General features: G+C 36.9%; 2 protein-coding genes across 3 annotated transcripts; both read right to left on the bottom strand.

Annotated features, from left to right (window-relative positions):
* Positions 1 to 1,331: 1,331 nt before the first annotated feature.
* LOC105420165 (pentatricopeptide repeat-containing protein At5g39350) lies at positions 1,332 to 4,239 on the bottom strand. The gene has a single exon (XM_011622756.3). The coding sequence runs from the start codon at positions 4,020 to 4,022 to the stop codon at positions 1,971 to 1,973; it is 2,052 nt and encodes a 683-aa protein (XP_011621058.2). The 5' UTR covers positions 4,023 to 4,239; the 3' UTR covers positions 1,332 to 1,970.
* Positions 4,240 to 6,962: 2,723 nt separating this feature from the next.
* On the bottom strand, positions 6,963 to 21,715 carry LOC18427903 (kinesin-like protein KIN-14C). 2 transcript variants are annotated; one of them, XM_011622757.3, is made up of 17 exons: positions 21,034 to 21,715; positions 20,569 to 20,832; positions 20,347 to 20,491; positions 19,736 to 19,845; positions 19,360 to 19,479; positions 19,031 to 19,234; positions 16,594 to 16,803; positions 16,443 to 16,517; positions 15,876 to 16,022; positions 15,657 to 15,795; positions 15,330 to 15,439; positions 10,491 to 10,652; positions 10,165 to 10,367; positions 8,298 to 8,379; positions 8,030 to 8,134; positions 7,812 to 7,916; positions 6,963 to 7,333 (listed from the first exon to the last, which is right to left on the bottom strand). In XM_011622757.3, the coding sequence occupies exons 1-17, from the start codon at positions 21,082 to 21,084 to the stop codon at positions 7,154 to 7,156; spliced, it is 2,412 nt and encodes an 803-aa protein (XP_011621059.1). In that variant the 5' UTR covers positions 21,085 to 21,715; the 3' UTR covers positions 6,963 to 7,153. The 2 variants fall into 2 exon arrangements, with proteins under 2 accessions (XP_011621059.1, XP_088714429.1); XM_088858303.1 differs by lacking the exon at positions 21,034 to 21,715.
* Between the last annotated feature and the right edge of the window lie 371 nt (positions 21,716 to 22,086).

Raw genomic sequence — 22,086 nt, 5'->3', positions numbered from 1 at the left:
ATATCTGGCTTTCCCGAACGATCTATCGATATGCATGCCATGTGATAGAACATGGATGAGGTTTTAGCCCCGTCTCAGTAGGCATACCATCACACACAAAAGTCATACAATCTCACACTAGCTTTATCGAACCGACTCAGTGTTTCTCATGACTCATAGTCAAAGCAAGAGCTCATTAGCGGGTCACCAAAGCCAAATCGATGAATCAAGGGGTCACAATCCCAATCTGTAAATATGGGGTACTCCACCTCCAACTGTGGACTACAGACCACACTAGCTTTTTCGAACTGACTCAGTGTTTCCCATGACTCACAGTCCAAGCAGGGGCTCATTAGTGGGTAACCAAAGTCAGGTTGATAAATCAAGGGGTCGCAATCCCAGTCTGTGGATTACAAGTCATCTCTTAGAGATGAGTCGAGGTCACCACAACCTGATGCAACCACAGCTCTATAGTGGATAGGGGTATCTCTCGCACATGCATACGCTTCACCCAAAGGTGGATATCTGGCTTTCCCGAACGATCTATCGATATGCATGCCATGGAACATATATGAAGTTTTAACCCCCATCTCAGTAGGCCTACCATCACACACAAGGGTCACACAACCCCTCGGCTCTCTCATCTAGGCATAAGCGCCGGCCTCATTAAGGGCTAACCCAAAACCCTCCTCGGTTAATTCTTTATGCCCAAGTACCTTTGGTTTTCCAACCGTCTGACCTAGATCAATAAGTACAGCCCGATATAAGCAAACATCATTTGCTTAGTATGGTCCTCGAGGGACCACACTCCCACTGAGTTTATGTTTCACTATAATGAAAGTATTTCAATGCACATTGATAAGGCCTTTAAAGGCCACATAAACCCAACAGTTGAAAATTGCAAGAATAGCCAAATGTGCAGTTCATTATTCTATGATGCAGAGCCTTTCTATATCTGGTAAATTTGGAGATGCCAAAAAGTTGGTAAATGAGTTTAAAGGGGAGAATTCAAGCCTTAAAGAGTTGTTGAGAGTGGAAGAGAAATTAAAAATGTCCCTTTATCTCCTATTTCCTTGATCTTTTTGCAAATTTTTTAGAGAGAAAGAGACAGTGATGTTGCAGTAGATGGAGTTTTGAGAGAGAGAGACGGAGATGTGAGAGAGATGGAGTTTTAGAGATAGATGAGTTTGGATAGGGTGTCATTCTAGTATTTGTTTGGGTCAAACATTTATGATCAAAGGGGTCCAGGAGGTTGTAAGGTAAAAAAGATGGAGACTTTTTGCTTAAAAGTAATATGTTCAATTCTTAGGTCTCATGAGATATGGAAGTTAAAAATAGAGGATAAGAGGATATTTTCCCATAAATAATTATACTTTTATTTCTCATTGAGGAAGGGTGGCTATAAAGAGTATCAACATATAATACAAAGATCAGAGCCAAAACTCATTGAGTTCAACCCTGAGTTGCCCATCCATCCCCTCACCCTCAGCAGCAGCGACTGCCATCTCCTTTCTCAGCTTCTGTTATCTTTTCTCTAAGGCTCCTATTTCTGCTTGGCCTAGATGAACCTGGGCCCCAAGCTCGACAGACCGTTGTAGTTCACCTGAGAAATCTCTTGCTATTTGTTCTGCCTTTTCTAGACTGCTTCTGACCACAGCCAACTCTTGATCTAGTTGAGGAACGTATTGTTTTACCCGAGCGATTGGGGCCTCTCTAGCTGGGAGGCCATCTCGCACAAGTTTTTGACTGCCACCTAACCATCACAAGCCTAAATAAGCTCCTGTTGATGCTTCCTTAGCTCTGCATGGGCCCTCTCTACCTCCTACTCGTTAGCACAAAATGATAAGTGATCCTCATTCCGAAAGTCGAAGTGCTATAGAAGACGAACAACTATGCTTATCCACAAGAGTGAGGAAGCAGTCCGGCCTATTACTTTGCTACTACGCCCATAATAGGTATGCTGCTCATCTTTTGAACCACAATGATTTCACCTATCGAACTTGAGGTTCAATCCCCAAACCTTGTTGCTTTAACTCAATAAAGCTCCAACCAGGCATTTTCCTTAATCCGCTATCTTTCATAAAATTTCTCACCTTTTCTGCATCTTCCCACCTCCCAACTGAAGCATAAAGATTGCTCAATAATACATAATTGCCAGTATTATTAGGCTCTATTTTCAAAAGACTCTCTATGGCAACCTCCGCTAACTCAACATTCTGATGTATCACACAAGCCCCAAGCAATGCACCCCAAACAGCATGATTCGGCTCTAATGGCATTTCCCTGATGATATCATGGGCCTCTTTGATTCGGCCGTTACGACCCAGAAGATCTACAATACACGCATAGTGATCAACATTAGCTTTTATATGATGACTCGCAACCATGGACCTGAAAAATTGCAAACCTTGATCTACCAACCCAGCATGGCTGCAGGCATAGAGTATAGAGGTGAAGGTGATCTCATTTGGCTTCAAACCACAATTCAACATTTGTTCATATAGAAAAATCACTTCTCCCCCATGCCCATGCATTCCATAGCCAGCAATAATTGCACTATAACACACCACATCTTTCCCCTCTATCCCATCAAAGATTTTCCTTGTGAATTCAAGACAGCCACTTTTTGAATAAATATCAATCAAACCAGTAGCAATTTCAACAGCTAAATCAAAACCAGCTTTAATTAGGAAACCATGTATGTTCATCCCATGCCTAATATCCACTAAATTTGCATAAGCTGGAATAAGACCAACAATAGTTGCATTATCAGGGCATACACTTTCCTGAAGCATTTGCTTGAAAAGCTTCACAGCTTCTTCTGCAGTCCCATTCTGAGCAAAACCCGATATAATAGCATTCCATGGGACCGTCCTCTGCCTTGAAGTCTTCATAAATAATCTATACCCCAAATCCAATTTACCACATTTCGCGTACATATCGATCAAAGCAGTCTCGACCACAACATCGAATTCAATGTTATTCCTAATTGCATAGCCATGCACAAACTTTCCATATCTCAAAAAGGATGAAGAAGCACACCCAGAAAGTAGAATAGAAATACTAAGGGAATTAGGTCTAACCTTTGTTGGCTGCATTTGAGAGAAGAGACTCAACGCCTCAAATACCAGACCCATCAGAACATACCCACCTATCATGGATGTCCATGAAATCACATTTCTTTGGGGCGCCTCATTGAAAAGTCTCCTTGCGTCTTCCAAACAACCACACTTTGCATACATATCAATCAAAGAGTTTCTAACCAGTAAATTGTCCCCGAATCCTCTCTCATCAATATATGCATGAATCGCTCTACCTCTCTCTACATCTCGCAAATTAGCACACACTGGAAGCACGCTGACCATCGTGGCCTCATCTGCAAGTACACCTGAAACCTTCATCTGGTCAAAAATCTCCAAAGCCTTATGATGACGCCCATTCTGAGAAAAACCCGCAATCATGGTGTTCCAAGCAACCACCGTTCTTTCAGGAATTCTATTAAACAAATCTTTGGCATCTTCAAAGCGCCCGCATTTCAAATACATGTTCAAGAGAGAATTAGCTACAAAAGAATCAAACTCATATCCGTTGTTTATTGCATCAATATGAACATCTCTCCCTGCTTGCAACGAATTTAGGCACGCGCAAGCCTTGATCACGGATGGGTATGTCAAATTGTCAGGTTTAAGGCCTTGAGAAAGTAACCTTTTATAAAGGAATAGAGCCTTTTCTGAGAGCCCATTGTTAGCAAAGCCTCTTATCATCATGTTATAGGCGTAGAGATTCTTGGGCTCCAATTTTTCAAATATTTCTTGGGCATAAGCAATGTTATTACAGAGAGAGTACATTGCCACAAGAGCAGTATTTGAGATATGGAAAGTCAGACCAAAAACAAGGAGTTTAGCATGTACTTGAAGGCCTTTTGAGAGTGACCTGGTTTTAGCAAAAGAGTTTAAGAGAGAGACGGCTTTACGGAGAGAGAAATGTGAGGTAGTCATGGCTCCTGGTCCACCGAAATCCTCCATGGACAAATAATGGAGCATTAACACTATACAAAGATTGCTTCCACGCTGGCATTTGCATGCCACTGGATTGAGAGATGGACCATTCACCCTACCTCGATTTCTGCTGGCAGGATGATGCACTCGCCTTTAGTTCACGTGGACCGTGTATCTGCCAAAGTTCAATTTTTTAAAACAATCAAATTAGGTCCTACCTTCAAATAGCGTCGAAAAATGTGGTTTCAATACTATAAATTTTTGTGATAGCCTTAAAATAATTTTTATCTTTATTTATAAAATTTAAAGTTTTAAAGATAGTATAGATTGATAGATCTATGAAAACTTGAAAATTTTGAATATTGATGGTCGAAAAATGCGTTACAAAATACACTATTTTCAAAACTTGAAATCCTTTTTTTTTCATGTCCATGCATCTTCATGTCGAGATGATCAATTTGAGGATATTTGGGCATCAAAACAACCTCTTCCAATAAAATTTTTGAGGAAGGCTCTAATTTGATTGTTTGGAGCCTCAGCTCTATATAACTTTTTCCCATTTTTAAACTAATAGGGCAAAATTGTATAAAACCTCCAAAAATAGACTTTGTAGGCACTATACCCCACCCTGATTTTTCTTAGCATATTTTTCTCAAAAATCAAGTTTTACAACAAATACCGCCCAATACAAAAAGTTAATTTTTTTTTACGAAAATTTCCTTCCCGTACATAATAAATCATTTTCGGATCCCAATAAAAGGAAATGTCGGACCACGATTGTATATGGCCGGACCCATCCATTCTGCTGGACCGAAACTGTACACTACTAGGCCACCTATTCCAGACACAATTTTCAATTTTGTCAGACCGTAGCTCACAAATGCCGGACTGCTCATTAATCCAGAAACAAATGCCGAACCGCCTCTTCCAAACTCCGAACCACCATGATGAATTGTCGGACCGCCATGATGAAGTGTTGGACCGCCATGGTGAAATGCCAGACCGCCATGGTGAAGTGCCGAACTATTTCAAAGCAGTGACTTAAGCGCCAGACCGCCTCTTCCAAACGCCTAACCGCCATGGTGAAGTGTTGGACCGCCATGGTCAATATGTGAGGTAAGGGAGATGGATTTTAGTCTCGTTTTTTTTTTTTTTTTTTTTTTTTTTGAGTGGGGGGATATTATCTAGGAAACATGATTTTTGGGAAAAAGTTGCTAAAAAAAGTTAGGTCGGGGATAAATTGCATAGAAAGTCCATTTTTCAAGGTTTTATGCAACTTTCCCTAGTTTTAAACTATTTCCTATAATTTAAAGGAAAAAGTTTATATAAGCTTGCAGCCTTAAAATATAGAATTAAAGGTGCACCTCAAAAATACATCATAAAAGGTTGTTTGGATGTTGAAAAACTCTCTAATTGATCATCAACATCGAGATACATGAATAAGAAAGAAAAAAAAAAATCGAGTCAACAAAATAGTATATCTTGCAATACATTATCTAGACCGTCCATTTTCAAGATTTTCATTGTTTATAAATCTACTTGATTTGAACTATTTTTAGAGTTTAAAATTTTATAATTAGAGATAAAAATAGATTTTCAAACCATCCTAAAAATTGGTTATATCAAAATTATATTTATGATAAAATCTAGAGGTGCGCCTTAATTGGTTTGTTTAAGGTCGCAAGCTTATGCAAACCACAAGGAAAATTGTTCCATCCATTGTGGGACGCATTTCTACATTATTAATGTGTCCCCAAGGTATAAAGCATGCATGTGTAAAATGGATGCAAATGAGTGGTTTATTTAAAAACAATTTAAACTAAAGGTCAAAATGCGTTCTTCGTAAAATTATTACCTTTAATTTTTAAAACTTATTTATTTCTAATATTCATGATCTCGACGTTAGATATCAATATCCTTAAAATTAGGTCCAAAAATTCATCTCAAAAACAGATATTTAAAAGGGGACTCATTTGATCATTTCTACATGTACTCATATAAATCATGTCCAAAAACAATTCTCGATCACTAAAACTCATCCAATAATTATTTTGATCGACCAAATAAAACAGGCGAATCTGTTAAGAGGTATGAAAAATGAATAATACACATCTGTAAATGGGTGAGAACTGGGGGAGAAATAAAAAAAAAGGCACATCTTAAAAAAACAGTGCAAAAAAAAAAACAGACTTTTCAACTTATAGTTTTGATATACAAATATTTTACATGGATTGAAAAGAGCACTGAAAACTTGACAAAACCCCTCAAATTTAAGTGAAAATAGTTGAAAAACAATAAATAAATAAAAAAATCTGACAGGAATCATAATCCCCAATAAGCAAAGAGAACAAAAGAAGTAAATTCATGAATTCCAGTTCAAATCAGCAAGTCCATGTTAGACTCACCCAACCAATGTTAAGACTCACCCAACCACGGAGTTGTGTGTACAACTAGGGGTACATAAAAGAAATTTTAAAAAACAAAACACAAAAAAAATGTAGAAATTTAATTCATAGTAATTTTATATGATTTAAATATATTTGGAAAAGATTGGTAAGCATTTTTTACTTTATATTATCTATTATCTCTACCCTTTAATGCTTTACTCTTTAAAGTTGCTTTCGGTTTTATTTTACTGTTAGTATGTTTTTCTATTGTTCACATTTTCCCTTTTTTAATTTGGCCCTGCTCAGGATCCCTAGGGCAAAGCCAGGCGTGTTATTCTCAAATAAATCCTTTTTGAATGGAAACCTAGAAAGAAAAAATCCAAATTATTAAATTGGAAACCACAAAAAGAACAAACGGATACAAGTTTGTCCCCTAATCTCTTTTCAAACTAGATTCATAAAAAAAACTATCAAGCTACTATCAGATCAACACCATATATATTGGAAACTAAAATGCCTCATTTTAAAAGCAACTATGTTACTGCAACACCTTCCATAAAAGAAGCAATAAAGATAGGAGAAAAAAAAAAGAGGCCTCTTTTGCACAACAGATGATTAACCGGAATTGAGACCACAATCAATGGCTTTTACTGCCCTAACATGGGCACAAGAGTGTCATCCAAAAGTTACAAATACGCAACTTTTTCATCAATTATACAACATACACCTAAAACTAGCTTCCACATAATTACTATCATCTCGAAAAAAGAGATCACCCACAGTTGCCATTCAGCTGACACTCAGTCGAGAATCTAGAGGGCGCATGTGGGTCTGACGTCGGGGAACACCAATTTCACAAGCATTTACTTTGGAAGCAAACCGAAGAGAACATAGGGATTCATTCATCGAAGATGGCTCAGGTGATATGTTGACAAACATCAGCGTCTTTGAATCTCCACCCAAGCAAGACTTTATATGGCCACAATATTGAAGTCAAGGAATGTGAAAATACATAACGTAATAAATGAAGTGGATCAAATCAAAGTCACTGATAAGAAAAACAATTAAGAATAAAACGGGAAGCACGGGTAACATGAAAATAGCTAATATTTAGCGACACCAGATTCAGAAAATCATAATTGCTTTGAGATGGGTTCATCATCGCCAATTAGTCAAGTTCACCAGATGTCTCCAGAAGTTCACAATTCTGAAGTAGAAGGTCATTATATAAAATAGCAGTATAAGGTAATTTTCATCACCCGGAAATGCCCTTTTCCCAAATATAAATGTAGGGCCAAAGCCCATAGGATGCCTCAGAATAGATTGTTTATCTAAAGTTTAGATCATGGGTTGAACCCAGCTTAACTACTAAAGGAAAATAGCAATAACATTTCAAACAAGACTAGGAAAGATGTAACAGATTAGAATAGCAACAAAAGTATCCCACCTGGAGAAGGTAGGTGAGCTTGGAATTCCGGAAAGGAACATGGGACTCTCTGTTCGAAATCGCCACAATCACATCTCCAAGGCATGACAAACTCTTATTTATTGCCTAAAGGCCATAAGGAAGTCATGTAAAACTTAAAGATAAATACAAAGGAAAACTTTGAAAGATAAATAGAACAATATGAAAGTAAATTCCGTAGGAGAAAGGCAAATAAAAACCTGAGTTTCTTTGAGACGGTCCCCTGTTGAGCCACTCTTTGACAACCGCTCACTACCAGCTAAGTCAATCAAGTTTAACACTCCCTGTACTTGCTGTTCTGTGCTCTACATGTGGGGAAAAGAAAGAAGGGAAAAATTGATCCATCCATGTTATTAAACTAAAATGCTTTTTATGCTAATTAAATTGCCTAGTCCTTTTGCCTAAGATCAAGTGTGTAACTAAAAGCCTTCAATACTTTCAAAAAAGCACTGAACTATATGAGCTTACCTCATTGACCCCAGATATTCGTAGAGTGAACACAAAATGACTCCTTGATGATTGCTCATTCATTTGTGTCCGACCTACAGACCTGCAACACAAACAAAACCAGTATGACTCAATCTAATCAAAAGCTACAAAATCCTGCTCAATGCAATAAAGTTGATAGAGACACCACTAAACCACCCAAAAAAAAAAGCATTCTCAAATATTAGTTTTAAAAATAATCAGCATCTAGAAATCATACATAAAGAATTATGGGGTATACTGCCAGAGGCACAACTAATGGGAAAATTCAGGAAGAAAAAAAAGAAAAGAAAACAGAAATCAAACAGATATGTAAAGAAGCAGAATTCAAACCGATACGTAAAGAAGTTATTAGACTGACAAAACTATTAAAAATTAGGATATCAAAATATAGAGAAACTAAAAAAACAGTGAGGTCACAGTGCATCAACCCTTCCAAAATCCAACTTGGAGATGAATTGAGAATGAAAATCCAAGAATGAATCTGAAAGGATAAAATAACAGTAAAAAGAAGTTTGAGTAAACATGGTAAACCTTGAACCTTTTGATTTGGACATTTCATTTCAGGTCTACAAAGATCATCGGAACGGCAATAATTTTGGAGCTCCAAATTCATGAATCTCAGGAATTAACAGATATGCAAATATTAGAGCAATGTTTAAGTTCTAAATCATGCTAAAACCAGGGAAGACACATGAGTGTGATGGAAACCAAATATTTTCCATTAAAAATATTTCAATGTATATGACTTCTATATAATTGACCAGTCAATAATTTTTATTCATCAGGAGCGCATAAATACAAACGAGTGTATACCATACAAGTACTATGTAAATTAGTACATGGTACATATAATGACCATCCAGTGCTCATTATTAAAGCAGCAAAGCTGCCCAACTTCCATGAACAGCTGAAGCATGTCTTATTTTTGTACCATGTCTATCAATGTACATTTCCACATTAAATTTTCAATACTTATTATAATTGTTTGCAATCAAAATGAAGGAAAACGTTTAATAAGTGTCGACCTTATACAACAGAAGTAATGTGCACCTCAAAAATCCTATAGAAGAGTGTTCTGACATTGGAAAACCCTCCACCTTGAAATAGCAGATATGAACTAAAAAACGAATTCCAAGTCCTAAAAATAGTGCATCTTGCAACAAGTTATCAAGAATGTCTGTTTTCAGATTTTCAGTGTCCATAGATCTGCTTGAACCATGCCATTTTTTAAATTTTAAATTTCATAACTAGGGATGAAAATAGATTTTCAAGTTATCATAATGTTTCCGACACTGGAACTAAATCTAAACAAAATTCAGAGGTGCAAGTTACTTCCACAGCATAAGGAGGGCACCTTATATAAACCTCACCCCAAAATAAATGCAACAGTAGAAACAAGGAGTTGCTTTCCCCTCAAATGCTCACAAGTATAGTATTTCTTAGCATCTAAATGACGCACTAGTAAATTAGACAACCAAAGTTTCAGGAATAAAAGATAAAACATTATAACTGTTCATAACATGGAACAATTAATGTAAGAAACTGTTTATAAAGCATTTTTCAAAAATTCTAAAACATAGATGGCCATTCTGCTTATACAGGAATTTACACCAAAAGAACTGTAAATAATACATCACAAATGCAGCTCCTTTGCCTATAACAAAGCATTCTGCATAGACAGTTTCCATGCACAATAGAACAAGAAAATCAAAATTTGAGACTGCAATGGAAACCCAGTGATCGACTGTGAAAAGATTTTGGGACAAGGGATTTACTGCAACCAATGTCACAAATGGGCTTGCAATTAAAAAAAATCATGCAGAGAACAAATGGATAATGAATTTACCTGCTTTGCGCAGCACGGTGTAGAAGGGAGGAAACCTCTCTCAAACTTACAACATCTACAACTGTGAGATCAGACACAACCGTGTTGCCATTATCATGTTTAATAATATATTTCGTTGACACACCATTCTCAGTTCGAGACACTTCACGATTAGCTGCTAACAAATCTCGAATCGTTTCATTGTAGATCTCCAACATTGATGCCTATGAGTCACCACAAATTTAAATTTTAAATAAGACTCAACAAAGAATTAACAATAGCTAACTTGATTACTAAAAATAAGAAAGGAAAAAGAGGAGCTGAGGAACCAAGCTCAAATGCTCAACCTGCATTCTAAAAGTCCACCCTTGCGAAGAAAGTGCTTGGCTAGTTTGAAATATTTGTTCTAAAGAGCGAGGTATAAGGCCTTTTTGTTCTGGGGTATCTGGCCTTCCCATCATGGTATACGTTTTTCCAGAGCCAGTTTGTCCATACGCAAAGATGCAAACCTGAATAAAACACAGTTAAAAAAGAACAGTCTCGAACACTTCTCAAAGAAAAGCTAGTCAAAATTGAATGCCATTGTCATCATCTAGAAAGAATAACGTTAACATGCATTAATGCGACGAGAAAATAGATCCTTTGTGTTGATGACCCATCAAAATAGGGAGCATTGAAGATAGAACTTCAAAAACCACACGTCTTCTTTGAATCAAGAATATAGCATGTTGGAATGTGAAGTCACTAGGTATCTGCATATTAAGGTAAAGTAACATATAATTTATCAAATAAAATTAAGGTAAAATGACTGGCCCCACTCTCCATGACTATCGGGCCAAAATTAGCCCTTTGACCTGCAGCCAGACACCCCAATGCACACCTTTTAACTTTGCTGCCAAAGAACCAAGGGATCAACATATTTTTGATAATTTTAGCCTTTTTTGTTATTTTATTTCAGAAAGATCATTCTATATCTCATTCCCCAAATTCCCCCTTCTCTTTGAAAACTTTAGGCTCTCAATCTCTCGTCTCACTTTCTCTCACCATCACCCCTCACTCTCTGCTCACAAATCTGCCCCCATTCTCCACCCCTCTTTCTCTCTCTCTTACTTCTCACAGATCCACCCCATCTCCTGCATCTCAAAGATCCGCCCGCAATTCAAAGAAAATTATCAAAGAGAATTTTCAGTTGCTTCCTGTGACTTCCAGCTTCACAAGCCCTTTCAGCTTCATCCAAGCTCATCTGTAAGACTTCAAATGGTCCTAAGGAAGCACTGATCTCCTTCCTTATCATGGTCAAATAAAGCTTAATTGCTCAAGAAACCCCAATTTGATACGAGCATCCATCAGAGCAGTATAAAAGGCAGTGTTTTCTTTATCAGGTACAGAATTAAAAATCTTCGCACATGCAGAAGGCCTATCGATTAACACAAATCTAAGAATCAAAACTGATACAAGAGAAGTTCTAAAATGACACCCATTATGGCGATTCCATAGTTTTGGGAACTCCGGGGGTAAGGACATGGCCCCACCTTAGGAACTAGATCCCACGATTCCTCTAAGAGATCTTCGAGGGAGTTCGGTTTAGAGAAATAGGGCTCTCGCTTCTTACAAAATGGGATCTTGGTCTACATGCTTGTAGGATCCCTCCAAGGAGAGGAGCTATATAAGTTTATTTCTTTGGAATATATTAAACTACAGGCATGTCACATTGTTGTTTACTAGAACTATGATATTAAAACACTACATTTTAATATCATAGTAAGCCAATTTATGATATTATTAAACTCTAGTTTTGCAGTAAATGAGAGTACTACAACTATGGCATTGATAATAAGCTAAGGTATACGATAACGGATCGAGCGGGCATTGGCTCGATCTTAATTTTATCATATACTATTAATTGATCTCATCTTATATATGGTCAAGCTTAGATTCATCCAAGTCAGAACCTCAAACCCAGAGTGACATGGGATTTTGCACCCAAGTATCCTAGGATCTAGCTCCATAACTTGTTGAGTGTATAGACGTCAATCATATCCCTAGGAAGCTTCCACTCTATGGCAGTCCGGCATTCGCCAAACCAATCCCGCTCCTAAACCCTGCTCCCTGCCTCCAACAAGTATGGGCCATTCTTCAACAATCTCCATGACCATCTTATATGAACCATGTCTCATAAATAACATGATTAAATTAATATATAAAACCTTCATGCTTCGATTGATGCCATTGCTTAATAGATAATGTTGGAGCCCGAATCATAGTGATATGAGTTTGCAGTTTCAGGTGTTGATTTGGCAATTAGTTGTTAATTACCAGAAATTCAGAAATGCATGAAATATACTACAAACGATCAGTGTTGGATTTTTGAGTGATTTATGGTTATTGTTGGTTGGAATTTTGTGAAATATCACTTGAAAATCTCAAAGGGTGATTTGAACCAAAAATTAAATGAAAATGCGGTTTTTTTCTTTCTAGAGAAAGGCAGACTGCAGATAGCGTTTTTGAAGGAGAACAAATAATTGAGAAATGCAATCCTCTTTGCTAGAATAGAAATTATGATTTTTGGTGTTTTTCGGATTATGGTTCCATAAAAAAATAAGGGTTAATGTTGTTTAACAGTATGTGTTTTTGGGTATTTTGGAAAAGATGGTTCATGAATCAGGATCGACAGTAGCTGTAACTCTTTGGAAACTTACATAGCCCATAAATCTCCAATTGTACAGTGCGATAGAAGCGGAGGTAGGGCATAACCAGCTCTAAAAAAATGTAAATCCACCCTTGAATTGTGCAGGAGGGCGTCTTTGGAACCAAGGTAAAAAAAAATCAGGTCGAGGTGTCCAGCTAAAGGTCAAAGGGGATAATTCGGCCTAATAGATACGGAGGGACTGCTTTGTCATTTTCCCCCAAAAAAAGTGCAAGTGTATGTACAATAGAACAATACCAAGCTTGTGATGCTGTCATAAACTCTAGAATATGTACACAAGAAAAAAGAAAGAAAAAACATACATCCACTCCATCTATCTCTTCCACCCCAAACAAGACAAAGTAATTTGATCCCTTACTACATATGGTTCTTTCTCAGTATCCTCATTTTACCGTAAGCTCCAATCCACTGTCCCAAACTCTACCTCTACCCCACTCCACAGCTGCCAGAGCTTGGTTTCCCTTCATCACCCCCAAAATCCAAGTGTTAAGTTGGATAGCCCTTTCCCAAAGGGTCTTAATGGTAGACCAATTGCAAAGACGGGGCCTGACCATCCCCAATCATTTTTTCATGTGTATGGCAGATGAGGAAACAAATCCACACCTCTTCATCCATTGCAGCCTAGTCAAACTTTGGAAGGACCTTCTTTTACTTTTCAATTGGTCTTGGACCACCCCTAGGTCGGTATCTCACTTGTTTGAATATGTGAAGTTCCTTCCTTGGGCTAGATCATGCATTTTACTGTGGAAGGCCTCAATAGCAGCCACCATATGGCCATTTGGATTGAACTCAATAACCGCATTTTTCAAGGTTGCTTTTCCTCGATACACATCCTGAGAGACAACATCAAATCCATGGTCATCTTCTGGGCCTCGAACCACAAGTAATTTAAGCACTTCTCAACCTCGGACTTCCACCTCACCTGACAATCACTCCTCTCTCTTAGCCTCTCAGCCTCTCAGGCCTAATTTCATTCCTCAATCTTCTCTTTGGAGACCTCTGGAATGGGGCAAAACTAAGCTCAACTCTGATGGCTGCTTACTTGGCAATGCATGACCAATTGGTATTGAAGGCATCTTCAGAAACTACCAAGGCCTCTACCCATCTCTTCTTTCGCTAGACCTGTTGGCAAAGCTTATTCCACCACGACAGAAGCTCTTTCCCTTTTGGAAGGTCACAAAATCTTCAACCCCAATTGGAGCACTGAACTTGTTGTGGAAGGAGACACTAGTAATGTCATCCTCTAGGCATTGGGGAGGCCACACCCCCATGAAGATTCGTTCAAGTATTTGACGGGATTTTTTAAATTTTCAGGTTTATTCTCGTTTCATGAACTCATATCTGCCGGGAGGCGAACTACGCAGCAAATGCTCTCGCTAGAGAAAATGCAACAATGGTAGGAGTTTAGACCAATGTTGTCAGATTGGCTTCGGAGTCTTCTTCGGTTTGGTGAGAAAAATGAAGAAACTTGATGCTTCGGCCAATTCACGGGAAGACTATGGACTTTTTTTTTAATTTAATAGAAATAAATTTGCTATTTATATATAAAAATATAAAAATAAAATAAAAAAACTAAAAATACAATTTCTAAAAATAAAAAATAAGTAAAAAATTACTTTTATAATCGGCCTAAAGTTGGCCGAAGCAGCCCGAAGCAGACCGAAGCAGCAGCACCAAGCTTCGTGTCGCTTCACTCTAGGCCTAAAATCTAAAGGCTTCAGCCTCTTTGGCCGAAGCCAAGCGAATCTAACAATACTGGTTTAAAAACCTTCGGTTTTTGGGGTGTTTTTTGGGGATTCTTAGCCTTATCATATATCAGTTGGTGGATGTACACTTTTTTACCCTCTGTGGTTTTTTTATAGAACTCCCGAGTTGTGGGTAGCCCATTTATTGTTTATTTGTACATCTTTACTTTAGTTCCTTAATACAATAGTAAACATGTTCAAAAAATTAACCACCAGATGAAGCTGAAAAGCAATTCTTCAAGCATAACAGTTTCAAGATCTTAATGAAAACCACATGATGGAAATTTGAACAGCCTCCATAATAAAAAAACAAAGTGAAAGGCTAAAAGAAGAGGACAAGAAGGCTAAAAGTAGGGGATAAGAAAGCTTATCATAAAAAGACAAAGAAAAAAAAACAGAAAAATAAAAGCTTGTACTGACACAAGTATCAAGTATCAAATTAGATAAACATCTACAGAAGCAAGGATCTGAACACAGTCATCAATCTAACAACAATTAAAAAGAAAATAAAAGAAAAAGGGGAAGGATCTGAACATGGTTCAACAAAGAGAAATCACTTTTGTACTAGTAGGTCAAATGCACCAAAGCACACCCAAAAGGAATAGGCAGATTAGATTACGTATTTGTTTGTTAATTTTAGTAATTCATGCAACAAGGATGATGATCACGAAAAATGGCGAGCAATTTGAAGCTCATTTCAGCTACCAAAACCATGAGGCAAAGCAGGGACCAACCTTATATCCATCAAGAGCACTCTGAACAAGTTGAGAGATTTCGACGAAGACATCTTCTTGGGTAGCATCATGGTTGAAAACCTTGTCAAAACTAAATGAATGTTTCTGCCCTGGATGGATCAAAACAGACTCATAATGACTCACTAGCAGGCCAACAGGAATTCCAATAAATAATTCAAACAATAAATTCGGTACCAGTATAATAAATACTTACATGCAAGGAAAAAGATAATAAACAATCTGAAGAATAATGCATACATATGCCTCAATAGTTTGTGGGTGAAAAGAAAAAGTGCAAAGAGCCCTCTAAAATCTGACTGCCAGTACCTGAATTTTGTATCAACTCAATACCCCGCCCCTGCAATTCAGTTGACGAAGGATATGCTATGACAGGAGTGCCTGCGCAGTCATCATCAGGCAGCATAGGGCGCACCCGGCAGAAGACCCGTATGTTACCTTTCAATTCCTGCAGCATATAAACTTATGCATTACTAGAAAAGCATGAAAATATAGCATGAAATTTCAAAGAGAGAAAAGAAGTATTACCAGAATCGTATTATGCAATCTTCTTCGCAGTAACTCCCCCTCAAAAATTTGAATTTCTGCTTCAGATAAACGGTTCTGTAACTCCTCCAGCATTTTCTTATTTTCTGCAAACTCCGAATTCTTTTGAGAGGTTATGACGTCTGCCATCTGTATGAAGCAAAAGAGAAACACCCATATAAGCCTATCATAAATGTGTTACCAACATCACATCCCACCTAAAATAATATACCCCAACAGTAAACATTTCTTTTTGAGAGAAAGTTAACTTACCCCAATAGTAAACATTATGTCTTAATGTTTACTGTTGGGCTATTGATGATGTTTTAATGTTTACCCCAACGGTAAACATTAAGACATATCATCAATACTTTGGTGTAGGCAAAGTGAGCAAAGAATTGCAACAAGAAATCACCTTAATGCTACTAAAAATCACTGAGAATCTTACACAGCCTAACAACACAAACCACTAAAAAGACTAGTTTAACTGCAGAACCAAAAAAAGGTAGCCTAATCATAACTACTAGTGATGCTTAAAGCCAAATCATTAGCCAGAAGCAGATAACACACCTGTAATTTCTCCTGAGCAGCTGCAAGCTGCTGCTGCAAAAATTTTATTTGTTCCTTCTGAGATGAATAACTCTCCTGCACATATTCAAGTGAAGCCATTTGCCAAACTTAATGAGTATACAATACATTAGAAGGGGATAGTTAGCGCTACCTCCAGTTGAGTTGTCTTTGATGCAAGAAAGGTCATCTCTGCAGTAGATCTTCCAGTACACTCTTTGTACCTGGCTACTTCAGCTGTCAATGCCTCCACTTGGGACAACTGATTATCTTTGTCTTCTTTTAATTGTCGCATTTCCCCCCTGAGCCGTCCTGCTTCCTCCATCAGTAACTTCTTCTGGATCAAAGCTTCTTGTTCAGAGGCCTGAATTCATCAGATGTCAATAAAATCAAGTTTAAGTCAAGCATTAGTTCAAGCAGAACAAAAACATGGAACTATGGCGTTCTAAATAATATTCTTTAGGAGTATCATAAGTGCAGTATTTTCCTCTTTTTTATCTCTATTTAATGAAAAAATTTGACCCCTAGTACATAATCTATTTAAAGGACTACTAGATTCAGTGTGTCGCCCAATGCACATCATGTTTAGTTAAAAAAGCAGCATCATTTCAAACGTCATGTGTGTGTGTATATATATATATATATATATATATATATATATATATATATATATATATGTATATATATATATATATATGTATATATATATATACATATATATGTATATATACATATATGTATATATATATATATGTATATATATACACACACACACACACACACACACATATATATATATATATATATATATATATATATATATATATATATATATATATATATATATATATGTATATATATATGTATATATACATATATATGTATATATATCATAACCCTTCAAATTACAAAGGTTTGTTAGAGTGAATTGTGATGGGTTAATTCACTAAAGGGAAAAGTAGAATTACAGATGCACCTCAAAAATCTATCGAAAAGGTTGTTTTAATGTTGAAAAACCCTCATCCTTACATATATAAATAATTCATTCAGTTTTTTGGTGAATCATCAAATAACATGCACTATTAAATGCAAGCCATGTTTTATTCAGCAACTAAATCATCCAAAAAATGTCTTCCCTATGTTGGAGTCAATATTTCCAATGTTTAAGCATACTCCTATATAGAGATCATGTTAAGCCGTCCCAAGCACCACGTTGACAATCACCATCTTTGGTAGCTAAGGAGTTAGTTAGGATTTCGATGATAACATAGCCCAAAGAAATTGTCTTTCTACAAAAATTATCATCATAAAAGTAGCAGTTAACAAACAAAACCAAGCACACATTAAAAGAGCCATGACAAGATCTCAAATGCAAACTCCAAGGCTTTTAAAAGTTGATATCTCTCGTCTATGTTATAAGTCCATCTCGCTAAGAGAAAACGATAGGAAAGAACCTAAAACGACTACATGTCAACTGTTCTGGGTGATCCTTCACTACCCCTAAGAGATGGCTTTGACAAGATATAAAATACATGCTCCAAGATTTTTACAAGTTAAAAATTACACGTCCCTTCATTAGAAGCCCATATAGCTATGAGAAACAGATAACGAAGAACCTAGAATAACTGCATGATCACCATTTTGGATGCTCGTTCACTGACTCAGAGATGAAAGAAGTTCCTTTAAACTATCAAAGGATAGTTACACATTCGAGACTAGAATGACATATTTACACATTCGAGACTGGAATGCCAGATGAAAAATCCTTCATGAAGAAAAGCACTTGTAGATTTCATGTATATAGGTACAAAAGAATGCTGCCCCCATTTGAGGCAGGATTCATGCAGCCGCCTAGGCCCCCAAGCAGCCAGCTCTGACAACACAGAAGTGTAGCATGACTGTGATTTCTTATCTAGAAAAGAAGATAAAATTAAAACAGTAAACATCTCAAAGTTCAATCTCTAATACAAGAGGCCATAGCACACAGCCAGCTTGACAACTAGAACAGTTTAATGCCCCTGCTTCACTAATGTATGTTACCAATGCAAGTTCCTCTTGATAAATTAGCAAAACACAGCACCATAAAGAAAAAATATTTAAAATTTAAACTAAAAGATAGTTTAATATGAATGGTCATTTCTTTAAAAAAAAAAAAAGGAAATATTTGTGATGTAACCATTTACGGAAACATCAATGGAATGTTCAAATAAATGATTAGTGCATGTAAATAACAACATCTAATGTGCACCATTTAATACTATCCAGGTTCTTTTGTATATTACCAAATCTTAGGATTCTTAAAGTAGAGTTTGCACATCAAGGGCAGAAGACAAAACCCCCCTAGATACTGATCATTTCCACTAGAAGACAACAGCTAGAGAGTGTCCCAAATAAACCCATATGAAAAAGTTAACATCGTTAATATATTGATAAAATAATCTCACACCAAAATTGCAACTACTACTTCTTATTTCTCAATCGAAAGAATACCTTAAAAAGACCTCCAAATGGGTGGCTGATGTAAACTGAATATAAACAAATGACCAGACAAAGCCAGAAACAGTGCAATTAGTTATATAAAATATACGTACTTTAGATGCATTGAGCTTCTCTTGTAACGAAGTAGAAAGACCTCTGTTAGTGCTCAGAGTTTCCATCATAGCATTCTTCTCTTTTTGAATCCGTGATATGGACTCGTTAGCAGCTGCGGCATCTGTCTGAAGTTTACTGTTATACTGTTGCAAACTTGCATTATATTCTTGTAACCTTTTGTTACACTCTTGTAGATTTGACATCTGCAAAGGGGGATTGTTTGCTATATTAGGGAAAAAAGTTTGAAGCTCAAGGACAGCCAATAAGAATGCCAAAACAAAACTTGATTTATCTCATAGTTTCTTAAAGGGCCCATATTAACATGTACCTGTTGATTCAAATTCACCAACTCTTGATGAGCCTTCTCCAACTCTTCGGAAAGAGAAGCAATCGTCTTTTCAGCAGCCAATCTTGCCTCAATTTCTTTTCGTGAAGAATCCAGAGCGGCCTGGGTGCCAAACCAAATACATTAAGTTAAAGCATAAAAACACAATACAGAGAGCCAAATCCCACATAATCCTTATGAATATATGATGGAGCACCAATGTCAAACTGGAGTGCTAAACAGTAATTAATGTAACCGAAGTGTCCAATTCTCTGATTTATATCCATGACAAAGATGGCAATGGTGATTGTAATGAAAGAGTCGATAGAATCACCAGTTAATCCAATTCTAATTAAAACAAAAAAGTTGATAGAATCACCAGTTTATCCGATTCTTCATTTGCGAACTTCTCCTGAAGAGTAGTGAGACTTGTTCTCAGTTCTGCAACTGTATCTGTCAGCTCTTCCTCTTTTTTCTTCATTTGTGACTCTGAAAAGAAATTAAAGTACACCAGAGAATAAATAAATAAATAAAGTCATACCTTGCAAAAATATGTGAAGAAAAAAAAAAGATAAAAAAATGAATGTAGCAGATCTTTCGTTTTAATTTGGGTGCAGCTACAAAAGCACTAATCAGTCCAACAAAAAATTTCATTTGAATTATGCAAAATAAGAAATTAAAACAAAAAATTTTATGGACATCAATAACTGAAACAAAATCTATTCTTTCATAGATTGCTATATGGTACATACATGCCACAATACTTTCAAAATGCACATCAGCAACAGAATAACCACTTACGAATTAGCCATTCAAAAAAATCACAAAACAGAACATCCTGTGGAGGCCCGAACAATATGAAACAAAAGCCTGATAATCCCCCCCCCCCCCCCCCCCGGCCCCCAAGTGGCCAAACCAAAAAAAAAAACATTATCAAGAAATAACAACCAAAAATTGAAATGAAAAACCACATTTTCAAGAATGCAATACCAATTTCCTTGTGTTTGTTCTCAGCAGATTGCAACTCTCTTCGGAGCTTATCCTCCTCAATGAGAAGGGCCTCTTGTTCGTCTTGAAACCATTTGATGCACTGTCTAAGCCTCTTTATGTACTCGGTCATATGCTCACACTTTCCCTGCACAAAATTCACATGAATCAGCACCCCCCAATTCCGTTCAATAAAAATAAATAAAACAACAACAATATACCGACCTTGTAATCAAATTTGTTTTTCCCTTTCATCTTCTCATTAAGAAGTGCATCAACATCTTCGCGCCTAAACTCAACAGAATTGCAATCCATATTTCTATTGCCTAAGCCTCCATTAGTGTGATCTGAGATTTCTTCTCCAGAATTAACCACTGAAAAAGCTTGCCTAGTTCTAAGTTGAGCCCCTGCCATTTTCCCAGTCCCAAACATGTCACGCCCTATCTTCTGTCGCTTATCAACTGGAACTTCATCAATGTTCTCCTTCTTCTGAAAACACAAAAGAAGAGGACCAACAAAACCTATAACACTCAATTGATAAAAACCCTAAAAACTGAATCACAAACAGAACCATCAACAAGGTGGAAGATGAAATGGGGACCTGCAAAAGAACTGAAATGGATCTAAGGAAATGAAAACACTGGACCTAGAGAGAGAAAATGACAATGGAGAATAGAGAAGCGACCTTACATTTGACGGGCTTCTGGGAGCGGGAGGTCGCGTGTAGTTTCTTGAAGTCATTTTAGAGAGAGAAAGAGAGGGAGGGGATCTAAAGATGGGGCCCTGGCTTCAACTCGAAGCAATGCCGCTCTCTTTCTCTGTTATCTCTCAACCCTTTTGGTCCTCTCTCGATCTATCTTTTCCTTCCTCTTTCTCTCTCTACAATTTCTCACTCTCGCTCCTCAATCGCGATGCTTGTGGGTTTTTCGGCTACAGCAAGAGAGACACAGAGTGGTTCTGGTTTTTTTTAAGCCGGGTTAGGGTTTTTTTCTCAGTCGAATTTGAATTTTTTTGAATGGGGATGGCGATGTCCGGGCGCGCAGAAAACTTACCGGATTTACCCTCATAAAAGTACAAGTAATTACAGAGAAGAACAGGAATTTGGGGTTAATTTTGGGGATTCGTAAGGGCATTTGGTCTTCTAAAGCTTAGGGTGTTATAGCTATTTTGCTAATGGAGAGTGGCAAGTTTCCATTGGGAGTGGTGTTTTTTTGGGAGTATTGTATGGTTTGGATCAACGGTCATCTCCGTTAAGGTGAGGAGTAGAGAGAGAGAGAGGGAAAGTTTCCCTTTCGAATGTGGATGATGCGTTGCTTTTTAAAATCGCATGACATGTTTGTCAAATGCTTTGTTTCACTTTGACGCCACGACCGTCAAACTCACACCTATCATTTTTATATGGCACATGGATGGATTGACAGTTACACTATACTAAACGGAAAACTTTACATAGAGCCTACGCTATGAACAAGCAAATTAGAGCATACCTCAAAAATTTCACTTTTATTTTTGATTATCTTCAAATTGATCACCTCATACTTCAAAATGCATGGACATGCAAAAAAAATAGATTTCAAATTTAAAAATAGTACATTTTTTAACGTATTTCTAGACAGTTAGTTTTTAAGAATTTCAAGTTTTTATAGATTGGCTTGATCTACACTATTTTTTATTCTTTAAATTTTATAATTCAAGATAAAAATATATTTTAAGGATATCACAAAGATTTCCAGCATTGAAACC

The sequence above is a fragment of the Amborella trichopoda genome, chromosome 2 (genome assembly GCF_054954075.1).
Source record: "Amborella trichopoda isolate Santa Cruz 75 chromosome 2, AtrichopodaSantaCruz75HAP2 v2.0, whole genome shotgun sequence".
Classification (NCBI taxonomy): domain Eukaryota; kingdom Viridiplantae; phylum Streptophyta; class Magnoliopsida; order Amborellales; family Amborellaceae; genus Amborella; species Amborella trichopoda.
This window is presented reverse-complemented; position numbering and strand designations above follow the sequence as displayed.

Bases quoted from the DNA above. Each gene is read 5' to 3' on its own strand.
- LOC18427903 (XM_011622757.3), bottom strand. From the start codon at position 21,084: ATGACTTCAAGAAACTACACGCGACCTCCCGCTCCCAGAAGCCCGTCA. The intron at 15,440-15,656 runs GTACTGGCAGTC...TGATCCATCCAG, and splicing joins TGAGTTGATACAAAATTCAG to GGCAGAAACATTCATTTAGT. The intron at 10,653-15,329 runs GTTGGTCCCTGC...TGTTTTATTCAG, and splicing joins GTGCTCTTGATGGATATAAG to GTTTGCATCTTTGCGTATGG.
- LOC105420165 (XM_011622756.3), bottom strand. From the start codon at position 4,022: ATGCTCCATTATTTGTCCATGGAGGATTTCGGTGGACCAGGAGCCATG.